The sequence below is a fragment of the Colias eurytheme genome, chromosome 19 (assembly GCF_061535395.1).
Source record: "Colias eurytheme isolate Ceu_HAF_F1 chromosome 19, ilColEury1 Martin Lab GWU primary, whole genome shotgun sequence".
Lineage (NCBI taxonomy): Eukaryota > Metazoa > Arthropoda > Insecta > Lepidoptera > Pieridae > Colias > Colias eurytheme.
Window position 1 is genome coordinate 7,810,074 of NC_142998.1, and position 23,280 is coordinate 7,833,353.

Genomic DNA, 23,280 nt, shown 5'->3' on the forward strand with positions numbered 1-23,280 from the left:
AGCACGGGCAAAATACAAACTCAAGACGCATGATCAATTTTCTCTGTCCCTATCGCTTTTATGGAAATCGCTCCACTAGCGAGCAAATATTGATTTAAATAAATAGGACAAAAATTCCTATGCCCAAAACAATGTGGACGTGAAATACCATTAAAATGTGGAGTAAAGCTGTGTTGTGTTTAACGACTATACACTTTTATAGTAAGTGTTTTATAAATTCCTGGTGGAAAATTATAACGAGTGGGTACGGTTAATGGATATGTATGTACAGGTGTAGCAGCACAAGGCGAGTGTACCGATTTACACGGTAGAACTGTAACCAATGGATTACACTATATCCCTGGCCCAGATACATGCACGCTCTGCATATGTGACAATGGCTTACCCAGAGTGTGCAAAGCGGTTTTGTGTTCACCTCCGCAGGTATCTTTTATTTATAACAAAAAAAAAGATTTATTCTGATTGGAAATGCAGTTAGTGTGAATAATAGGTATTTTAATTATGCTTTGTTTAGACATGTCATAAATTTTAATTATGCACTCATTAACATTGTAGTAATGCATTCTAAAACAATGTTATTGTAACTATTTCTAACATTATCCATTAATTAAATTATTAATATACTGCTGCTATAATCACGGCCACAATACTATCTATATACTTTTTACTTTAAAAATATTCAAAACATAAATTCTATGTATCATGCTGTAATTTAATATTTTGAGCTTAGATTAATTACAAAAAATCTATAAACTTTTAACATTTTTTGAATAGAGTAAGTATGAATTTATGCTTCTTGAAATTCAAATATTATTGCTTTTTAAAAATAACCAACCCTTAACTTTTTTAATTTTAATTTGTTATGTTTAATTTTAATCTATACATTATTACATTCTTGCTTATTATATTGGCAATTTCAAAGATATTTATTTATAAGTACTGGCAGAATGAACTGAATTATGCATTTATTAAATACTAGCTTACCGCCCGCGGCTTCACCCGCTTTATTTAAAACCTAATAAATTATATACTAAAACCTTCCTCTTGAATCACTCTATCTATTAAAAAAAACCGCATCAAAATCCGTTGCGTAGTTTTAAAGATTTAAGCATACAAAGGGACATAGGGACAGAGAAAGCGACTTTGTTTTATAGTATGTAGTGATAATAGTGCTGTAGTTATCATTCCAATAAGAAAAAAAAGAATATTATATCTTATATGTTTTATATTAATTATGTATCAATTAATTTATGATGATATTGTTTTTATATGATAATTGCACTTATTTTACGGTCTATTTAGGTTAGAAATGCATAAAAAATTATTCTAGAATGTCCATTGTTTAAGGAAATGATGGTTTAAAAGATTACATTTGCTTTCTACATGCATTGTTTTATAAGTACTTATTTTTCCGCTTTGAAAACAAGGTCAGGCACAGGCAAAATATATAAATATAAATTTTCCTTACTTTCTCAAACTACTCTATACCTTTTCAATTGATCTACTTTTCCTAGAGGAAAGTAAGCATACAATATTGTAGCCAGAAAATGTATATTTTTTTAATTATTAAAAATAATCCTGACAAAAATTGTGGTACATTTTATAATAACGGTAACACCATTCTTAAACATTTACCTACATTTTTTTAACTGAATGAAAGATGAACATAAACAATGATTCATATTACACCATGTCATGACTGAGCTCGATCAAACATTATTGTATACTTTTTGTATGAAGTGATTCATGCCTGACTGTGGTCTGGACGGTACACGGCGTTGTTCCGGTCGGGACACGGCGTTAAAAATTATATAGATATCTATAAGTACTAATATTATAAAGCTGAACAGTTTGTTTGTTTGTTTGTTTGTTTGAACGCGCTAATCTCGGGAACTACTGGTCCGATTTGAAAAATTCTTTCGGTGTTAGATAGCTCATTTATCGAGGAAGGCTATAGGCTATATACCATCACGCTACGACCTACGGGAGAGGAGCCACGGGGGTGAAACCGCGCGGAGCGGCTAGTTTAATATATACTACTTATGAAAACAAATTCTAAGTCTCAATTTCTCTCAAAAGGATTGCCGATCGTTTCGTGTCGGCACCACTTGCTGTGAATTCATCTGTTTGGACGATGTAGTGAAACCAGCAGAGGGTGTAGAAGCGAACCTTCGGGTCGCAGCCGGGGGCGCCGCTGCGATTGTACTGCTCACTATAGCACTTGTTGTGCATAGAGTTAAGAAACAGAAACGACGCGGACGACCTACACATGCGGACGATCAACGCAGTTTGACTAGCATTGGGTATGTTTAGATAGTTATTTTGGCTAGTTATTTTACAGTTTTCAGGGTATTGTTTAAAATAATACGACATACCTTATAATAGCAATAAAGAATTTTTTTATGTATAAACAAATACAACAGATTAATAATAACAATAGAGTAAAAAATAAAACAAACATGTTGTATTGTACTTTGTAATTTTTCATACGTCTTAATATCATTGTTTTCTGATGGTTATTGTTAGCTTAATCGTGTGAAAATAGGAATCATAAGTCCAGCTATTAAACACAGCACAACAACCTAATAATATAAGTGATAATGGTTGTGAAAAGTAGAATGTTTATCTTAGGTAAGGACACACCCCGGACACTCCATACAAAATTATAGTTTTGACAGTCACACTGTAGAGACTGCAAATGTGTGTGTTAACGCTTTATGGTTGGCACATTTGTGACTAGCGTAAAAAAAAAAATTCGCGTTTTTCTGATGAAATACCTCCGTAAACAGCACAATATCTAACCATTTTCTACGAAAAACGATAATCACAAATCCAAAATAATAAAATTACTTTAAGTCAATTTGATTAATGTTGTCAATCTTCGTTGCGTATCGTCCTTGCAGAAAAATGTGGCCCATTTTAATCACGATCGCGCGGGGTGAGGTAAGTGTTTAATTTTGGCGGGAGGCGGAGAGTGTCCGTTCTGTAGCGTTTAGCTACTATTATGTATTCTGTGGCAAGGACATTCATTTCTAGTAATTTTTCTAGGTATATAAGTGGAAGTATGGGGTACATGGGCAGTGGCTGTGAAACAGCGTCTGGCGCGTGGAAGCCCTCAGCTCAGTACCTACCGAGGGGCGAAGCTCCTCCTCCATACGACGAAGTTATTGCACAATGCCGACCTGATTCACTACGGTAATCCATACTTAATATTATAAATGCGAAAGTAACTCTGTCTGTCTGTCTGTTACTCAATCACGCCTAAACTACTGAACCAATTTGCATGAAATTTGGTATGGAGATATTTTGATACCCGAGAAAGGACATAGGCTACCTTTTATTGCGAAATATGTACCACGGGCGAAGCCGGGGCGGACCGCTAGTATAATATAAGGTCGAAAATACAATACATTGTTCTTAATATTTCTTATGTATGCAGATTAACGAACGAAACAGCGTTCCATCGAACATACCCATCGACTGTGGAGTCCATTACAAGGCCCGAAGACGCGATGCAATGTGTTGGACACGGATATGTGAACCTTCCGCGGCCTGTTACTCAAGTAAGTTGTTTTTTTGAAGTGAAAACTTCTTTAGCGGCGTTGGGTATAAAATTTTAAACTCGCGTCAGGACACGTGGCCTGATCGAAAAAGCGTAAGACGGATTTTTTTTTTAGCCCTTATATTCCATGCGTAAGACGGATACCATTCCAAAATATCAAACATGCTGAACGTTAATAATCAAGTTTTCACTTCTGCCGGCACTCCCGGAGTGCAACCCGTCTTTTTTTTTTAATTCTTGTTTTGAAACGACTAACGGAGCAGTGATATGATCTAATTTGTTAATATTTTTTTGAATTTTCGCCGATTTCGCTGTCAAAAGTGAATTGATCTTCATTGATTGAGAAGAATATTTAACTTTAAATGCAACTGATTTATATTTATGGCTATTGATATAAAATATCAATAGCCAATCAATAGCAATTCTTATAAACAGCTTAATTGTTTTTGATAAGACTGTATCCAAGATTCCAACTCGATTAACGCACAAAAAATAAAACCATAATTAAGTAACAATATCGCGACGGAAAAAGTCTATGATGTTCGAGGATTTTTCCGGTTTCATCAATTTACATAGTTTATTTACTATTTATTAATCAACATAATTAAGTATGATAAGGTTTTAGCATGAATATTCAATAGCAATAGACAAAGTTAGTTTCGCATTTTTTCCGTAGTTAGTTTGGATAAGTATGGATAGGAGACACATAAATAGATTGTAAACAATTGTTTTTTTTTCTCTTATAAAAATACTTTCTGATTCTTTCATCTCATTCTCGTATATGCAAACATGTAACTTACAAATATGTAACTTAAGACATAAATAGGCGGAATTTTTAGACGACATTGCATTGCCACATTTATAATTAAGACGTCACCCAGGTAACATTCCTCAAGTAGGTAAGTGTTTTATTTGTATTGTGAATCTTAGCGCCACCGCATCAAATATAATAATTATTATATTTTAATCACATTTTAATGGTATCACTAAGTGACCTACTATATTCTTTACAACATCACTCAAAAAGCGATAAAATTATTAATTTCCATTTTCGATTTTGAAAATCCTTTAGCACGACTACTAGTGAGTCATGATTTAATCCATCAGTCCTCGGAATCACAGACACAATAGAAAATCTATTGTGTCGCGCCCCGATCGGGCCTTACGGTGGTCAATGGGTTAAAAATTAAAAACGTAGTATCGATATAAAATCTGCATGAGTCACAGTTTAGCATGACGTAGAAGACTAGCAAAAAATCCATAATCGAATAATTAATTTTAATTGCACTCATACGTGACTGTAATAATTATTGTTATACATATATACGATACACGATTAAAGTTTTCCTACCTATATGTCACTGGAAAATTGTAAACAGTCTAACGAAAAATAATATGTACGTTGAATTTCAAGATCTCAATTTATCTAGCTAGCAACCGCGCAAGTTACAGATACAGTCTGATGTTACAGTTTCTACAATTTAACAGCGACATAAAACAAAAATACATTTAAGCATTCGCCTTACTTAATTGGTTCAATGACTGTTATATGGAATTGTTAGTGATGCAATACATTTGTTTTACGCTCGTCTTGAATGACTAATCAGAAGCAAAGTACGCGAGTTTGTTATCAATTCAATTTTATGCGTGTGCGTTGGTTCACGTTATTGTCTGTATTAAGTAGGGTCACTAGGGCTCTATAGTGAAAACACGCTATTTGAATGAAAATGTAATCTTATTTGGAAAATGTTTTGTTCTATATTATGAAATAAAGTGTGATGAAAAGTATTAAAATAATTATCACTTTTTTTTAAGTATTAATATTATAATTATATTAAATAACTAAATAATGCGTCGTTACCTGTGTTAAAATAGAAAATTGTTGTTCAAGTTACCTAACACACTAGTTAGGTTAATTACCGAACTCAAACACATCTTATCATATACATAAAATTTAATTTATCATGTATATTTCAGATTGCCAACACGCAGAACTGCTTCAACGCACCCCTACTGCAGTCGGTGCACGTCCCAGAGCCGCGAGAGACGAATATCATACCGCATCATCCGTTGCCGCCCAATGGTAATACACTTGCCAAAGAAGTTTCACTTCTGACACATGCGCTCGACACAAACGCCCTTTTTTTAGTTTCTGCATTTAATGCCCACACATTTGTTAATTTAAATTTTTTTGAAGTGAAAACTTCTTTAGCGGCGTTGAGCACTTTTTCTGTAATGGGTATAAAATCTTAAACTCGCGTCAGGACACGTGACCTGATCGAAAAAGCGTAAGACGTAATATCAAACATGCTCAACGTTAATAATCAAGTTTTCACTTCTGCCGGCACTCCCGGAGTGCAACCCGTCTTTTTTTTTATTACATATTCTCTTTACATTTTTGTATGCTTTTGGCCTTTGGCAACATAAATAATTATTTTTTTTTCTTAATAACGGTTGTTTTTCACAATTTCCAGTGGTGGGTTTCCCGAGTGCGGTGCGTTTAACGGGCTCACTGGGGGCGATCAGCAACCGCGCGCTCAGCGTGGCGCGGGATGAGCAAGAGCGGGAAAGGGAGAGAGAGAGGGAGAGGGAGCGACCGCATAACGTGCCCGGCTTCTATACTACGCATACTTCGCTGTGAGTAGAGTAGAGTTATTATTTTTTTTTTAAAGTGAAACTTTTATTACATCGTCTCAAACTTTTTGGTCTGTGTAGCGCATGTCGCGTGACGGTCGGCTGCCGAGTAGGTATAAAGCAGTGATCGGAACCGTACGATAATAGTTATCGTACAAATACGATAATTTTGTGCCTAAGTTTCACTTTTACCGTGGTTTCATAAAACCACATAACATTTTTTTTATTATAGGACATTATTACACAAATCGACCTAGTCCCACAGTAAGCTCAATTAAGGCTTGTGTTGTGGGTACTAGGCGACGATAAATATAATATTTAATAAATACATATATAGATAATAACACCCAGACCCAAGAACAAATAATTGAGTTCATCACACAAATATTTGCCCTGACCGGGGATCGAACCCGGGACCGTCGGCTCAGTAGGCAGTTACTAGTTATTGACTGCTATCCTTGGTTGTCGTACTGACGATTACATTTTTTATGATTATAAACTAACTAGCGACCCGCCCCGGCTTCGCACGGGTGCAATGCTGATACTAAATACACTACAGAAAAACTTTTAACGTTGTATATAAAAATATAGCGGCCCGGCCGGCCGGTACCGCTGCAAACGGTACGCCCCGCAATTTTTAAATCTGTAATATCTTCGAAAATATTCACTTAAATCATACGGTGTAAAGGGCCATATAGATCTATATTAAATGAACAATGTATTCAAGGTATTTAATTGGTTAAGGATTAATGCTGTATTGGTTAAAATCGCTTCGAAAATTAGCCATTATTTGTCGTAAAAAGTAAATGACAAAAAAAAGTTATTGTGGGTTATCCATAAGAGATAGACATATGCCATCGCGGACTTTTCTGTAGACCTTTTCAATGTGTACAATACTTAGTACATTATTTTGATAAAACTCGTAGGGTTCAGCCTGCGTTTGCAATGTAAGCGGATAAAATGTAATTATTTTCGACATCACATTAGAAACCTCAAAAATAACAGTACTTCTCCACTATTTAATGGATGTTATTATACATATAAACCTTCCTCTTGAATCACTCTATCTATTAAAAAAAACCGCATCAAAATCCGTTGCGTAGTTTCAAAGATTTAAGCGTACAAAGGGACATAGGGACATAGGGACATAGGGAAATAGGGACAGAGAATGCGACTTTGTTTTATACTATGTAGTGATTATAAGTATCGCTGAAACTGGTATACATGTGTAGATGAGTCACCTTATTAACAAATATCACGCATTTATCGCTTCAGTCGTTCTGCAGGTCATTATACACAAGACACTATTTATTAAAAACAGACCTATCTTTCATAGAGTACGGAACAGTCGCAACAGTGTTATGAATGTAATTGCGGAAGGACATGTGTCATCCTTCATGGGACACTTTGTGCATACACTTGTCCATTCAAAGCGATAATTATTCAAATAATAATTATAATATTTACTGACATTGCTTTATAAGTCATTTATTAACATTAATAGATCACTGTCATCTAATTGTTTCAAATTAAATGAGAAATAATTTGCCATTATCGTAGCCCGACTATAATAATCAGACTTGTTAGTTGCGCACGATTTTATGTGTACATTGTCGTACCGACATATTTGATAATAGAATAACCTCTGGTATTAGCTAGTTCAATAAAGAAACGAATCTTCAATGGCGGCCAAAGCTGACTTTGACAGATGGTAGGATCAGCAAAAAAGAAAATAAAAATAACGTAAATTGATAATTATTTTATTTATTATTTTGTTAATTATTTTAATTTGTTTGTTGACAAACTGTTTTGTTATGATATTTGTGTATTTATATGAACTATCAAATGACATATACAGAACGCAACAAAATCCCCATTAATACTCGTAGTCTCGTAATTAGCCCATAAACTGAACAACTTTCCCCAAAGAATATATTATTAAAGAAAATATTATTTACTATAGCAAATACATAATTGTCATTCTAAATTTATGATCGGGTTTCGCATAGGGGTCGACAGGTAGTCAAATTCAGGTAGTCAAATTTGAAAATTATAATTTTGAGCAATACATTTCTTTATATTCGAGCCAATTTAATAGGCAACATTTGACGTCTATCAATTTTATCTTCCAAGAGAGGTAACCTGCTTAAAAACATCGATTAAAGTGAATTAATCGATACGGATTTGAAACATTTGTAAATCGAATTTATTAATTTATGATGATTTTTGTTCACAAGTAATCAATGCATTCGATTCTAGATGTCAGATCTCGATTTTTAGAGTAACATCTCTGGTATTTAAAAAGAAAAAAGGTTTATTGACACAAAATTGTAGCGACGTCAGTTCTTCAATTCAGAAATTGTTTATTATGTTTAGAATGGTTCATCAGTAAAATGAAATCTTAAAATTACTTGTATCGGTCATTATTATTATAAATATGTAATCGTTATTGAAAAAAGTTAAGCAAATGTGCAGATCTAACAGAAAGAAATATCATGTTATTCTATGTTGTCGTTACTAGGTTACGTTGTTGAATTTTGTTGAACTGTCAAATGTTGCCTATTAAAATGGCTCTACTATAAATATTTCTTTATTTCTTTGTTTGAGATTCATCATCATCATCAGCCCATATAAGTACCCACTGCTGGGACTATACAAGTGGGAATGGAAGGAAGAAAAGTTCATATTATTTCTTGTCCATATTTTTTTTTTGCAATTTCAAGGCAATTCTCAAAACTTTAAACTCCAATATCTCAGAAACTAAGTGACTCCTCACCCCCCCCCCTTTGGAGGAGGGATTCCCACCACTCCCCCCTCCCCCCCCCCTACAAAAACCTTAAATTCGAGGGTTGTATTTGTACACTTCTTCCAAAAATTATAACAGGGAAAATTAAATACATTTTACTTTACCCTATTTTTTTTGCATACCGTACGGCCGTGTGTGAGCGAGAGGGAATGATAAGCGCCGCCATTGAAGATTCGTTTCTTTAAAGAACTGACTAATATTAAATATATCGCGCTAATAGAATGGTGTGTTAATTCACTAACCATCCATCCACATTCACTAACCGAGTCCCCCTCGCAGGCGCCGCACGATCCTCTCAATCTTCATTATATCACTATACTTAAATAATATTATTTATTTATTAGGTATAATTATTATTATTATTTTTTTTCTTTTTGTACTATCCCATTAACTTCATACATTTCCTTTCCCATCAGGTTGCCTGGTAGAGATTACTGCTTAGCAATAAGGCCGCCTCTTGTACAAACTATGCCTTTCTTTTGTATTTTAATGTTATTGAAGTGAAAACTTCTTTAGCGGCGTTGAGCACTTTTTCTGTAATGGGTATAAAATCTTAAACTCGCGTCAGGACACGTGATCTGATCGAAAAAGCGTAAGACGGATACCATTCCAAAATATCAAACATGCTCAACGTTAATAATCAAGTTTTCACTTCTGCCGGCACTCCCGGAGTGCAACCCGTCTTTTTTTTTATTGAAGTGAAAATTTTGTGTAACATTTTTGCGTTACGTTACGCCGCGCGCGTGACATTTTTGCGTTACGCCGTATCCCTACCACGCGTGATTCGACGTATACTTTCTCCAGCGGAGTAGGGATAGCGTATCGTTTTAACGTACGTCCAATCACTTTACTTGACCGTTTTTCTATTGCACTCGTATTTATTTCCAAGTTCCAACGCTCTATAGTGACGTGGTAATATTATATTAAGTGATCAGCAAAATCTAAGTGTTTATTTTAATTCTAATTCCAGTGAATTTCTAAAAAAAGTAACTAATTACATCTCTTTTTCTAATATTTAGGTGTAATTATGGTATTTATAGATACACTAACACGTGGGTGAAATTATGGTATAAATTTTTTCTAATACTTGAATGTTGATTGTGGTACATATTTATTTTTCTAATTCTAAAATATTTAAAGTTATTCTCAGTTTTTGATTGAATTTTTTAAAACACCAACACGTGGGCGTGATCATGTTATTTATTTTTCAAGTTATTTAAGCTTAACCTCTGTCTTAATATGTATATATTGTGTACTATGTGCGTCATTAATTTCTGACTGTTTCGAGATTTGGTGGAAAATAAAACAGTGTGTAAATAAAATTAAACAATTGAGTAAAAGTATAATTTCATAGATAACACGTTGAGAAGTTCCCTGTATAAATATATACATATCTTGTATAAATACATACATAATATGCCTATAGATCTTTACTCAATTGTTTTATTTTATTGATTTTTTACAAGTGGTATCAATTTTTTCTAATACTTGAATGTTGATTGTGGTATTTATTTTCTAAAATTGTATTTAAAGTTAACGTCAGTTTTTGATTGAATTTTTTAAAACACCAACACGTGGGCGAGATCATGTTATTTATTTTTCAAGTTATTTAAGCTTAACCTCTGTCATAATATGTATATACTATGTGCGTCATTAATTTCTGACTGTTTCGAGATTTCGACATTAGGAATTTATATTTATTACCTCTATTGTTCGAACAAAAATAAGTTACCGCCTTTAAGAACTTGCCGACATGTAAGTACAGTATTGTTTCTTAGAAAACATTTTAGGAGTATACGATAATAAATCTATGACTCACGTTAACACGTGTTTGCTTGATTGGTGTTCAATTATGATTTTGTGAATTCAATATTTATAAGAATAAACCTCAAACTCTTTATGTCCAATCAAAATCCGCCTAAGTCGAAATCCTTTATAAGTTGAAAACTCTATATAACTCGAATTTTTTGGCGTCTCCCTTGGTCTTTTGAACTACCGCACGAGCTGAGCGAGCGAAGCGAGCGAGTCGCGGCAGTGGCCGGCGTAAATATTCAAATAGGTAGCGAGGAGCGAAGCGACGAGCATCTTAGGTTAACTTTTGATTTTTGAACTACCGCACGAGCCGAGCGAGCGAAGCGAGCGAGTTGCAGCAGCGGCTGGTGTAAATATTTAAATAGGTAGCGAGGAGCGAAGCGACGAGCGTGTTAGACTAACGTATTTCTGTAATATTGTATACAAGGGTCAATCAATTTTTAAAGGTCCCGATCATAATTTTCTCGTATTTTTTTTTTACTTAATTTTCAGCATTTTACTATTTCATTTAGAAGATAATTCTTCGTAGATTATGATTATATAAGCAGCAGTGATGTTGATTAAATACATTTGTGGATTTACCTTCACGAACCGATCTATTCACGGGAAATAATGTCCTTTGGACAACTTACACAATAGTACTTTTTTAAATGTTAAATTCCCTTAAGAATTAAAACAAATTCTTCTAATATTAAATAATAAAGAATATTTTGATATTTGTTCTATTTACACCCAAAATACGAAATATTTTTATTAAAATTGAAACGAATGATGTCTTTTGAACAACCAAATAATGTTTCATATATAAAAAAGTTTCAGTAAAGCGGAAATAGTGATATATTTTTTACAAAAAAACTATTAAGGTGAGGTTGTTACGTATCGTATTATTGATTTTACTTAATTAAAATGAACTGATTCTCGATATAACTGAATGAATGAAGTATAATGTGATTTTCATATGGGGACATCTTAGTTGTAGTAGTAGCGTCTTGCTTTTTGAAATGTTAAAATTACAATTAAACTAGACATAAAATCGCGTAATAAAAATGTGTTCCCGAAACAGCCGAGTAATAAACAAAACATGAACTATTTAACTGTTAAAGTATAAGTTTTATATAATTATAGTCCTAGGGAAAACCAAATTGTCCACGGTACAACCACTTTGGTTGTTCAAGTGACTGGTTGTCCGCGGGACATTTTTAAAATTTTGAGCCGCCAAGCAAATACTATTGTAATTTTATATATTAATCTCAGCTCACACTAAATTATAGACGAAAGCGCATCTCGTGTAGTTATAATTGATAACAATGCATCAAGTACTTATGTTTTAATCACAGTTGTCTGACGGACTGACAATAAAGCCACCCCACACTCACCAACGTCGCTCGGCCAACTGTTGCCGTGATTTTATACAAATCAAAATGGCGTTTGAGCCCGATAGTTAATTATTGTGTTTAGCTTGTTGTTTAGGAATCTACCGCGCCATTTGTGTTTTGTTTCCATAACTAAATTACGGTTGTCTGTGAGACCTGTGCCATGTAGATGATTTATGGGGACAAAAGTAAAATGCCTGAAAATCGTATTATATCCAATAAAAAAAAATATTTGTATGTTTTTATGTCAATAATCATGAACTGAAACAAGAAGTGTATTTGGTATTTATGGTCGTGATAGTATGTGTTCGTGATGCGAAGTTTGTTAATGCATTGTAGCTTGGGGACAAATGTGATAGTACTGGAAAATTGCATTTAGTCTCTGGACAACCATGAAACTACGCACAAATTAATAAAGCAAGTAAAATATTGTTCACAATAATGTTAGAAAATATTAAGAGGATATAATTAAAACCAATTTAACTCTTTATGATTTCATGTTTATTAATTATCGTTCAGGGACATGATGCGTGTACCGTCGGACCATTAAAAGTTGATCGACCCACAAGCTGTGCCGCGCGGTTTCACCCGCGTGGCTATGCTCCTGTTGGTCTTAGCGTGATAATATATAGCCTATATTACTCGTGGATAATGTAGCTTTCGAATGGTGAAAGAATTTTTAAAATCGGTCCAGTAGTTTATGAGCCTATTCATTCCAACAAACAAACAAAGTTTTCCTCTTTATAATATTAGTGTAGATAGTAAAATATTATTTTTTGAAAAATAAGGTCATAAAGAAGTTTCACTTCTTACGTGTGTACTCTAGTACACGCACACATTTTTTTTTTATAACTGAGGGTAGACGTGCTAGGCGGGCGTTATTTGCGGGAGCCGGTCGCTGACTGGACTTTGACCTTGCCTGGCTCGTGATGAGTATAGGGTCAAATACGTTGTTCACTCGCAGGCACCGCACGATCCCGCGGCTGTCAGCCACAGAAGCGGGCGTGCTGAGCCGAGCGGAGCGCGCGTGCGGGTCGGTGCGGCGCTCGTTCCACCGGCCCGAGCCGCCGCGCGCCGCGCCCGCCCCGCTGCACCCGCGCTCCGTGCCGCGCAACCTGGACACGGCGCACGATGCGTTACCTGCGCTTGGCGTGCTCAACGGGTATGTGTCAGTGACAAGCGGGCGTGCTGAGCCGAGCGGAGCGCGCGTGCGGGTCGGTGCGGCGCTCGTTCCACCGGCCCGAGCCGCCGCGCGCCGCGCCCGCCCCGCTGCACCCGCGCTCCGTGCCGCGCAACCTGGACACGGCGCACGATGCGTTACCTGCGCTTGGCGTGCTCAACGGGTATGTGTCAGTGACAAGCGGGCGTGCTGAGCCGAGCGGAGCGCGCGTGCGGGTCGGTGCGGCGCTCGTTCCACCGGCCCGAGCCGCCGCGCGCCGCGCCCGCCCCGCTGCACCCGCGCTCCGTGCCGCGCAACCTGGACACGGCGCACGATGCGTTACCTGCGCTTGGCGTGCTCAACGGGTATGTGTCAGTGACAAGCGGGCGTGCTGAGCCGAGCGGAGCGCGCGTGCGGGTCGGTGCGGCGCTCGTTCCACCGGCCCGAGCCGCCGCGCGCCGCGCCCGCCCCGCTGCACCCGCGCTCCGTGCCGCGCAACCTGGACACGGCGCACGATGCGTTACCTGCGCTTGGCGTGCTCAACGGGTATGTGATATGCACCGAGGAAAATTTTATTTGATCCAAATAACCCATTGAGCCCCGAACGGCCCGATCGGTCCACGACACAATAGATTTTCTATTGTGTCTGTGATTCCGGGGCCTGAGTTAATAAGATGGACATTTTCAGATGTTATAAGTGTTAATTCTAACAAATTAATTATGAGGTAAGATACCGCGGCATACATAGCGTGCCATGGAACTGAACACGCTACGGCACATGCGGTTGGGATACCTACGGCACATGATGCGCACGCGTTGGATGCGCTGCCTGCGCTTGGCGCGCTTAATGGGATCGAAATGCTAATGTATGATAATGTGAATGTATGAATTGGTTTCTGAATAGATATACATTTTATATGTATTATAATATATTTGGAGTGTGACATTATTAGCATGCATAGCGAGGCCGATTAAAAGCAAATACAACATACATTTTTAAGTTATTGTAAATTACATATTTGAGTTATTTTCAAATTTTTTCCACATCAAAACGAAATTTTATTTGTATCCAAATAACTGCAAATGATTCGGCACGATTTTTAGACGGGTAGGTGTTATTTAAAAAGCTATAATAATTTTTTATCACGGCATTCATATAATATACGATCAAAAAGGAAATTCTATTTTGCAATTATTTTTATAACAATTAAATTAAAATTTGACAATTATCTTTGTTATTTGCATACATTTATCCAACGCTAACGCAATTAAAATAATAAAATATTTTTTTTATCATTTTTTACTAATTATCTGTTATACAGTTATGTTAATACAAGCTGTATCAAACATTTTAGGACACTGAAATCGTCCGGCGGTCGATCGCGCGCACACAGCGAGGAGCAAGTCATGTGCGACAAGCCAAAGAGCGCCAAGCCTCCAGCACCGGCCCCTCCCCCGCACGCCTCCCACACTCCCCTCCCCCCGCACGCCCCCCACACTCCCCTCCCCCCACATCCCCCAACCCCGCACTCCTCTCACGCCCCCCTCCCCCCGCTCACGCCGCACGCCCCCCTCCCCCCGCCGCACATGCCGCACCCCCCGCTCCCCCCGCACGCCCCGCACACCCCGCTCCCCCTGCCCCCTGAGCCAACGGCCCCGCAGAACACGTTGCCGCTTACTGTTGATAAGGTAAAATAGATTTAGAAGTTTGTTGTGCAAATAATGTTTATTTTATTGTTTATTTTGAAAATAATAAGTGGAAAAATTTGTGGCATATTCATGTTATTTTGTTATTTCATGTTGTGTACTATTCAATACACGTGTAATATTAAAGACCAAATCAAAAATAAAAAATATATTTATCAAGGTAGATGATATTTTCAAGGATTCTTTTTGATTAAAAACATAAAATATTAAAATTGACTCGATAAAAAAAATCACGAAGTTACCTTTAATTTTCACTCTTACGTCTTACTTGACATGGTAATATTTATTATAACACGAATCATCTAATAGAAGATTGGTAATTTTGCTTTATACCTCCTCTTAATAGACATTTCAATCATACACATAAAAATATAGTTTGTCACGTACCTACACATAATGTTTAAAAAGCGTATTAAAATGTAACGTATCTGTTATATTTATTTATTTTTTCATCTTTGACTTACAGTATAAAATATACACCACATAATTTTTTTTATTACAGCCATCATGCGTGTGTAGCTACACAGGCGGCACAAGCGAAGCGGGCGATGCGAGCGAAGCGGGCGCGGCGCGGGGCGAAGACGAAAGCGACGACTATCGCAGCGAATGTGCTAACTGCAAGTCCACGGATGAGGCTGGGTGAGTACGGTTTAATACTAAATTGTTAACTAATATAAACTCACTGATTTGGTACAAAATTACATAATTCCTATAAACATTGTGAAATAACTAATATATACTCACTGATTTGGTATTGGATTTAAATGTGATTTGTTTCAAGTCGATAATAAAAGCCTGTCCATTATGTTATGATGAACCAATTAATATTCGGAATGCGTTATGGCATTTATTCCTTGCCGCGAAGTGTTGTGTTAGAATAGCACGTTAGACACAATATGTAAAAAAGAATTTTGCAATGTGGTCTTTCACAACGCGTTTTATATTATGTGCAGCATGTCAATTCTCGTATCTAACGGTATATCGGTATAATGGTCTAGGGACCTGCATAATATACAATGTCGCTCATGCGCATGTGACCGCCCGTAATATTCTGAATATTCATGTAGAAATATTGAAAATAAACTTCAAATAATTTTTTATCTATTATGTAGTAGATTACAAATAATGATTAAAAAAGTCATCCTATGGGGATAATTTATAAGGGGGATAATATATCATCATCATCATACCGTACATAACAAAGATTTAAGTGTTAAAATCTATTCAAACTTATATTGACTGAATGTCTGCTCTTTAAATCAGTCAATAAGCTTAATAACCGTCATTAAGGATATTCACTGGTTCAGGGTTTTGACTGTAACATATACATATAATAAAATCGAAGGAAGTAAAAAAAAAATTGTACCTACATTGAATATTTTGTAAAAGAATACTTGGGGGCTGGGGCGAGATCTACAATATACACCGAAGCCAAAAATACATTTTTTTTAATTTTTGTCTGTTTGTCTGTATGTATGTCCGGGCTAATTTCAAAAAGTACAGCATGGATTTACTTCAAATTTGGTACAGAGATAGTTCGACACCTGAGGAAGGACATAGGTTAGGATATTTTATCCCGGAAATCCCACGGGAACGGGAATTATGCTGGTTTTTCTTTGACTGTGCGGACGAAGCCGCGGGCGGAAAGCTAGATAGATATATTAACCCATTGAGCTCCAAGCGGCCCGATCGGTCCCAGACACAATAGATTTTTGATTGTGTCTGTGGTTACGGTGTCTGAGTTAAGCGCGTCACACACGGTGAAGATACTATAATATTTTATGTTAAGATTCTCTAATATAAAATATTATTATAGTATCTTAAGGTATCCGGTATCAGCGTTCTGACCATCATTTTGCTTTCTGTCATTGCGTACTAAGACCCCTGTAGAACCGCCATCCTGTTACAAATGACCCGAAACACTGACACAAAATTTCGGGTCATTTGTAACAGGATGGCGGTTCTACAGGGGTCTTAGTAACATAAAATATTATAGTATCTTCACCGTGTGTGTCGCGCTTTATTAATGTAAATATCGTAATGTATCAGCTGGGAGGAGGGCGGCACATGGTCGTGCGGCACGCAGACGCTGCAGCGGCGCGCCCCGCCCCCCGCGCCGCCGCCGCCGCACACCGCCACGCTGCCGCAGCCCGTCACCAGGCACGAGTATGTAACTATCGTAATGTATCAGCTGGGAGGAGGGCGGCACATGGTCGTGCGGCACGCAGACGCTGCAGCGGCGCGCCCCGCCCCCCGCGCCGCCGCCGCCGCACACCGCCACGCTGCCGCAGCCCGTCACCAGGCACGAGTATGTAACTATCGTAATGTATCAGCTGGGAGGAGGGCGGCACATGGTCGTGCGGCACGCAGACGTCCTCACGGACGATCTTATCTCGGGTGTGGTTTAGTTTAGCGTAAGCCGTAAGCAATAAGGTCACTTATTGCTTAAACCATACGTAATACGATAATAGATTACTACTTTTTCTTCCTAGTGCACTCACACTTAACTTCGACACTAAACTTAATAGCTTATGCCTTGCACTAAATCAGGTAGGTACCTACTTATTATTTTATTCTGTCACTGCACATATTGTATACTTTACGAAAAAAAGAATTACTTCTACGCGCTATTTTAGGATCGAATTCGTCTGTTTGAAGAACACATCTATAACAAAACTAATTAAATACTATTAAATATAAACCAAGTATATATTTCATGACAGAATGCACAGAAACACACGAGACACGATGACTAATAATATTGATTTCAATGCATTGATATATAATTAACATCGTTTTCAGACGCAATGCTATGGGTCAGCCATCTAACTGGGAAAATTGGTTCAACACGATCCCGGATTCCGACAGTGAGTCCGAAGAGGAATAATTTAACTGTCCATGACATTTTTATAGTTTTAACGAATTAATTTCACCATAATTGAAGTGAAAACTTCTTTAGCGGCGTTGAGCACTTTTTCTGTAATGGGTATAAAATCTTAAACTCGCGTCAGGACACGTGACCTGATCGAAAAAGCGTAAAAAGGATACCATTCCCAAATATCAAACATGCTCAACGTTAATAATCAAGTTTTCACTTCTGCCGGCACTCCCGGAGTGCAACCCGTCTTTTTTATATTATAGTCACAGATCATGGCGATATTTATTTGATTTTTATGCGTACATTTTTACATTTCATTATAAACGATTTGTGTTCAAAATATATCGTACAAATGGATAGAAATTCAAAAATAATGATTCGATTTTAAGTATGGAAGTCCGTTTGTCGCACAAAATTAGTAAAGGAATTTTTTTCCTGAAACAAAATTATAATTTTCGTGTTAGTGTTTTTCAATATTAATCTACTTAAATATAATATTATGTTATTGCACTCAGTGCAACTGTTTTATGTTCGTTTAAGATCACATTTATGCAAGTTTAACCAAAGATTTTGATACATTTATTTATTTATTTATTTATTTATTTATTAAGCCAAACCAACAGTAAATACATATAAATCAATGCAAGCTTAAATCTAGAAGTATATAAATGGTAAGGATGTATCTACCAATTATAGGTAAGGACAATTCATTTATAATATCATAAACTTACTTAAATTGTACCAACTAAATCAACATAGCGTTTCTTATGTTAATTTATTGTTATGACTAACGTAACTATATTTAAAGTAATTAACAATATTTTTAGAAAAAATTGAATACGAATCAAAGCAAATATCCACCAAATTAGGCTGAGATGCACACAAAACATTAAACTCACTGCACATTCTATTTATTGGCGAGTTTTTACCAACATTGTTTCGATACAGCGGGAGATCAAAAACTCTAGATATGGGAAGACGGGGTATTTTACTAGGCACTGTAAACCTAATTTGTTCTAATATTTGTGGACATACAGTAATACCTCTAATTATTTTGTATAAAAACAAGATATCCCTTTGTTGCCTACGATTACGAAGAGATATCATATTGAAGAACGCTAATCGGGTGTCGTAAGGATTTCTATGAGATATACCTTGAGAGATAAACGCAATGTGCCGGGTGAACTTACGTTGAATATTTTCAATACGTTGAGAATGCACTGAATAGAGGGGACTCCAAACCACACTGGCGTATTCTAGTTGGGATCGTACTAATGAATTAAAAAGAGACAGTTTCGTTTTTACACTAAATGATTTGGTATTTCTTTTTAAAAAGCCTAACATTTGTGACGATTTTTTTACAACTGTATTAACATGAGAACAAAATTTTAATTCACTATCAATAAGAACCCCTAAGTCACGGATTTCATTACATTCACACACAATATCTTTGTTTATAGTATAAATTGCTGATGTACGTATCTTTCTCCGGGTTAACATAATTAAGAAACATTTCTCAGCATTCAGAACCATATTATTGTCAATGCACCACTCTACAATTCTATCCAAATCTGATTGCATTAATGAGACGTCATGTTGAGATTTGATCGTTTTAAATATCTTGAGGTCATCGGCGAATATAGAGAAGCTACAGTGGTTGATAACACGACTAATATCGTTAATGTACAAGCTGAACAATATCGGTCCTAAATGAGAACCCTGTGGAACTCCGGAGGATGAGGTATAAGGATGAGACTCATATCCTTTTACAGTAACGATCTGTATTCTATTTTTTAGGTAAGAACCAAACCAACATAACAGAGAACCATATATTCCATATGATTCGAGTTTAAGCAATAGGAGGTCGTGGTTAACTCTATCGAATGCACTCGAGAAGTCAGTGTAAACACTGTGGACCTCATTACCCTTATCTATCTCTCCAGATATATGTGAGATATACTCAACCAGATTAGTTTCCACAGATCGTCCCTTAAGGAACCCATGTTGATTTGAGTTAATGAAGCAGGACGTGTGGCTGGTAATTATAGGACATAAGAGAGACTCAAACAACTTGGCTAAGCAAGATAAAATAGAGATAGGTCGATAGTTTCGCACATTGTCGGTGTCGCCTTTCTTATAGACAGGCACAATTCTGGCCTTCTTCCACTCAGAAGGGAAAGTACCACTGTCTAAGGAACGATTAATAATCTTACTTATAGGTAAGGCCATCACGACATAACAACGTTTGAAAAATAGAGGTGGAATACCATCCGGTCCGCCGCCTTTGAATGAGTCTAAATGTTTCAATTTTTTTGCGACCTCTGTTTCAGTAAATTGTAACTTACATAACATCGGAATATTACCGCTAGAAACAGGTAATACTGGATTTGTAGGAGAAAAATTAGTAAAAACTGAGGAAAACTTCTCCGCGAATAGATTTGAAATATCAGGCCCACTTTTCGCGATTTGGTCATCTAGGTACATACAAGAAGGAATATTAGATACATTTTTGCGCTTAGAGTTCACAAACTTCCAGAAATGTTTAGGGTTAGATTGAATATTTTCCTCAAGATTACGTTTATATTTGCTCAGACAATCATCGAGTAGTTTGTGAGCACGCTCTCTTACAATATCAAATTCTAGTTTGTCTCGGGGATTATTAAATTTTGTGAACTTCAAGCGCAATTTGTGTTTTTCTTTCAATAGCCTTATAAGTGCATGACTGTACCATGGTGGATATTTACTTTTGACAGACCAACGTTTCGGAACAAATTTATTTATAACATTATACAATACATCATAAAATCTCTCAACCATTGCGTCAACATCTATACAATTATTAAAAACATCAGTCCAGTTAATCAACTTTAGATAACTTATTATTCCCGGATAGTCAGCTTTGTAAAAATTTAAATGTGACTGACTACGAGCGTGAAGGTTTTTATTTTTTGAAAGTGACAGCGTGACAACTAATTGAGGATGGAATGGATCAAGTTTACTGAGAATATCAGTAGGCTGTGTTACGTGAGCATTTGACATGTTAGTTATAACAAGATCCAAAATCTTACCATCCTTATTGGGGATTGTATTAAGCTGATTAAAATTATTAACAGACATAAAATCAATCAAACAGTAACCCAAGGAATTTTGAAAGTCAGAGGGAGTTGGAAAATAATTGTCACCCTGTACAGTCCATTTAACAAATCCCATGTTGAAATCACCAATAATAATTATATCATCAAAATTATCAGATACCAAGTTATTTATGTTATCTAAATAATTACTTAAGGTAAGTAAATTTACAGGTGGTGGCAGATATACCGCACAAATTGCAACTTTTAGACATGATCTGTTGTTATCATTACTAGTAACTTCTACAACCACCCATAAATCTTCAGCAGCACAAGTTTTTGATTCCCATTTAGAAACACGGTAGGAGTTTAGATCATTTGAAACAGCCACCATAACACCGCCACCGTCAGATTTCGATGAACTAACAGAACTGTTACGATCGTTACGATAGACTGTGTATCTATTACTATCAATGAACTCACCATTATGGATTTTAGCGTTTAACCAGGTTTCGGTAAATATGATTACTTCATAATTACAAAGTAGAATGTTACTATAGACAGTGTTCGTTTTTGTTCGAAGCCCTCTTACATTCTGGTAATATATATCAAGCATTATAGTATTTTAAAACTCTACAACATTCACATAGGTTAATAAACTAATAATATTAATAAATGGACTTATTTAAGAGCTTTAAGACTGTCATCATTACGTATCGTTAAGACCTGGCCAAACTCGTGTTTCCGAACAAATATCTTAGCGTTTCTTATCCACACAAATCTGTATCCGAGCTCCTTAGCCTTTTGTCGTGTAGCGGCATGGAGTTGTTTATTTGCCGGAGTTAGGTGCTCTGATACAAAGACGGGAGACTTCCGCCCAGCGATACCTAGATGCTGCGATGAGAGCTTGTTTTCAGGATTATTTTTGTTGTATTTAGAAACGGCGGCTAGTACTGTATCACGAATGCGAGTGCTACGTAGTTTGGCTATAACAGACCTAGGACGGCTGCTATCCTTATTGTACTTAGCAACTCTGGTTACGTGCAGAATATCACTGTCATCGAGTGGCGCCCCCACAGTTTTCGCTAGCTGGCCTAGGGTGTTAGACAGAATTTCGCCCTTGTTTTCAGGAATACCGTTGATTTCGATGTTATTTTCACGAAGCTGCTGTTCGACAATATGCAGTCTTGTGCCGAGATCAAGAACGGTGGACTTTAGTTTATTATTCTCATTTTTTAATTCATCAACTAAGACGTTTCTTTCATCCAACGATGTTTTCAGTAACTCAAATTGTGCATTGAAAAAATTTAGCGATTCTTTAAACGATGAGATTTCGTGTTGAATGCTTTTAAGCTGATCGGATACCATATTTCCCATAGTTACATTGAGAGATTTGGATAACTCCTCCTTTAATAAATCCCGCAAACAACCTTTAGTAACATAGTCATTACTGTCAGCTTCAGAGTTGAATGAATTTTTACGCTGACCTCTCATCCGCATATTTATAAATCCTTCACCAGATGCAGAAGTTTGAGTGATATTTACATAATATATTCAATGGATTCTGATGAAGTTAAAGTTAAAGCTGATGTTGATTTATGTATTATTGAAATAAAATTGCTTTTTAAGATTTGAAACTTATTAAATAAGTTTAAATATACTTTTATTATTTAAGGTTTGGACGTAGTAATAATTTTAACGTCAATTTTATCGATATTCTTTCCCAGAATTTTGACAAAATATATTCCTTGATTATCTTCACTGAAATGATTTAATCATTAAACTTGATGTCTAGATGTATTTTTATTAATCAACTTTTGAATATCTACGATCATCACAAGATTAGGACTATAATCGTCTATAAATAAATTATGAATTATGATTCTCATATTGTTGTATGAAGTCATTCAAATTCACATTAAAACATCTATATTTAATCATTATGTTGTTTATAAAACACATTTTCATTAAATTTATAATATTAGGTATAGTGCCAAATAAAAGGAAAGAAGGCAATGAAAATAGGTAGATAGGTTACATAATATTATTTTTTTCGAATTACGTAGAGTAAACAGGTTGTATAAAAAAATTATAAAGTAATATTTTTGATGATAAATAGAAAGGCTAAACGAGTTCAAAGAGAATATTTTATTAATGACTTAGCATAACTTTCTGATTCAGTGTAGTATTTGTATAGATACAGTTTAAAGAAAGAATTATATTTTTTCCATTAAAATTAGTGTATAGAATAAATTTAAAGTACACACAGTTTTCTTAT

The 23,280-nt window shown here is 36.1% G+C and overlaps 3 protein-coding genes across 3 annotated transcripts in view; 1 reads left to right on the forward strand and 2 right to left on the reverse strand.

The window, feature by feature from the left end:
• On the forward strand, positions 1–18,497 carry LOC149900255 (uncharacterized). Its single transcript, XM_090113404.1, has 15 exons — positions 1–201; positions 272–423; positions 2,080–2,303; positions 3,049–3,195; positions 3,440–3,563; positions 5,540–5,645; positions 6,037–6,199; positions 13,152–13,349; positions 13,381–13,530; positions 13,562–13,711; positions 13,743–13,892; positions 14,702–15,035; positions 15,556–15,692; positions 17,103–17,361; positions 17,856–18,497. The coding sequence occupies exons 1-15, from the start codon at positions 156–158 to the stop codon at positions 17,880–17,882; spliced, it is 2,367 nt and encodes a 788-aa protein (XP_089969530.1). The 5' UTR covers positions 1–155; the 3' UTR covers positions 17,883–18,497.
• The window catches only part of LOC149900250 (leucine-rich repeat protein 1-like), a 100,427-nt gene that overhangs the window by 15,886 nt on the left and 61,261 nt on the right, over positions 1–23,280 (reverse strand). The gene's annotated exons all lie outside the window — the stretch shown is intronic.
• LOC149900256 (uncharacterized) lies at positions 21,684–22,502 on the reverse strand. The gene has a single exon (XM_090113405.1). It carries the CDS (start codon positions 22,500–22,502, stop codon positions 21,684–21,686), a length of 819 nt encoding a protein of 272 aa, XP_089969531.1.

Bases quoted from the DNA above. Each gene is read 5' to 3' on its own strand.
- LOC149900256 (XM_090113405.1), bottom strand. From the start codon at position 22,502: ATGCGGATGAGAGGTCAGCGTAAAAATTCATTCAACTCTGAAGCTGAC.
- LOC149900255 (XM_090113404.1), top strand. From the start codon at position 156: ATGTGGAGTAAAGCTGTGTTGTGTTTAACGACTATACACTTTTATA. The intron at 202-271 runs GTAAGTGTTTTA...ATGTATGTACAG, and splicing joins AACGACTATACACTTTTATA to GTGTAGCAGCACAAGGCGAG. The intron at 13,350-13,380 runs GTATGTGTCAGT...GGGCGTGCTGAG, and splicing joins GCGCTTGGCGTGCTCAACGG to CCGAGCGGAGCGCGCGTGCG.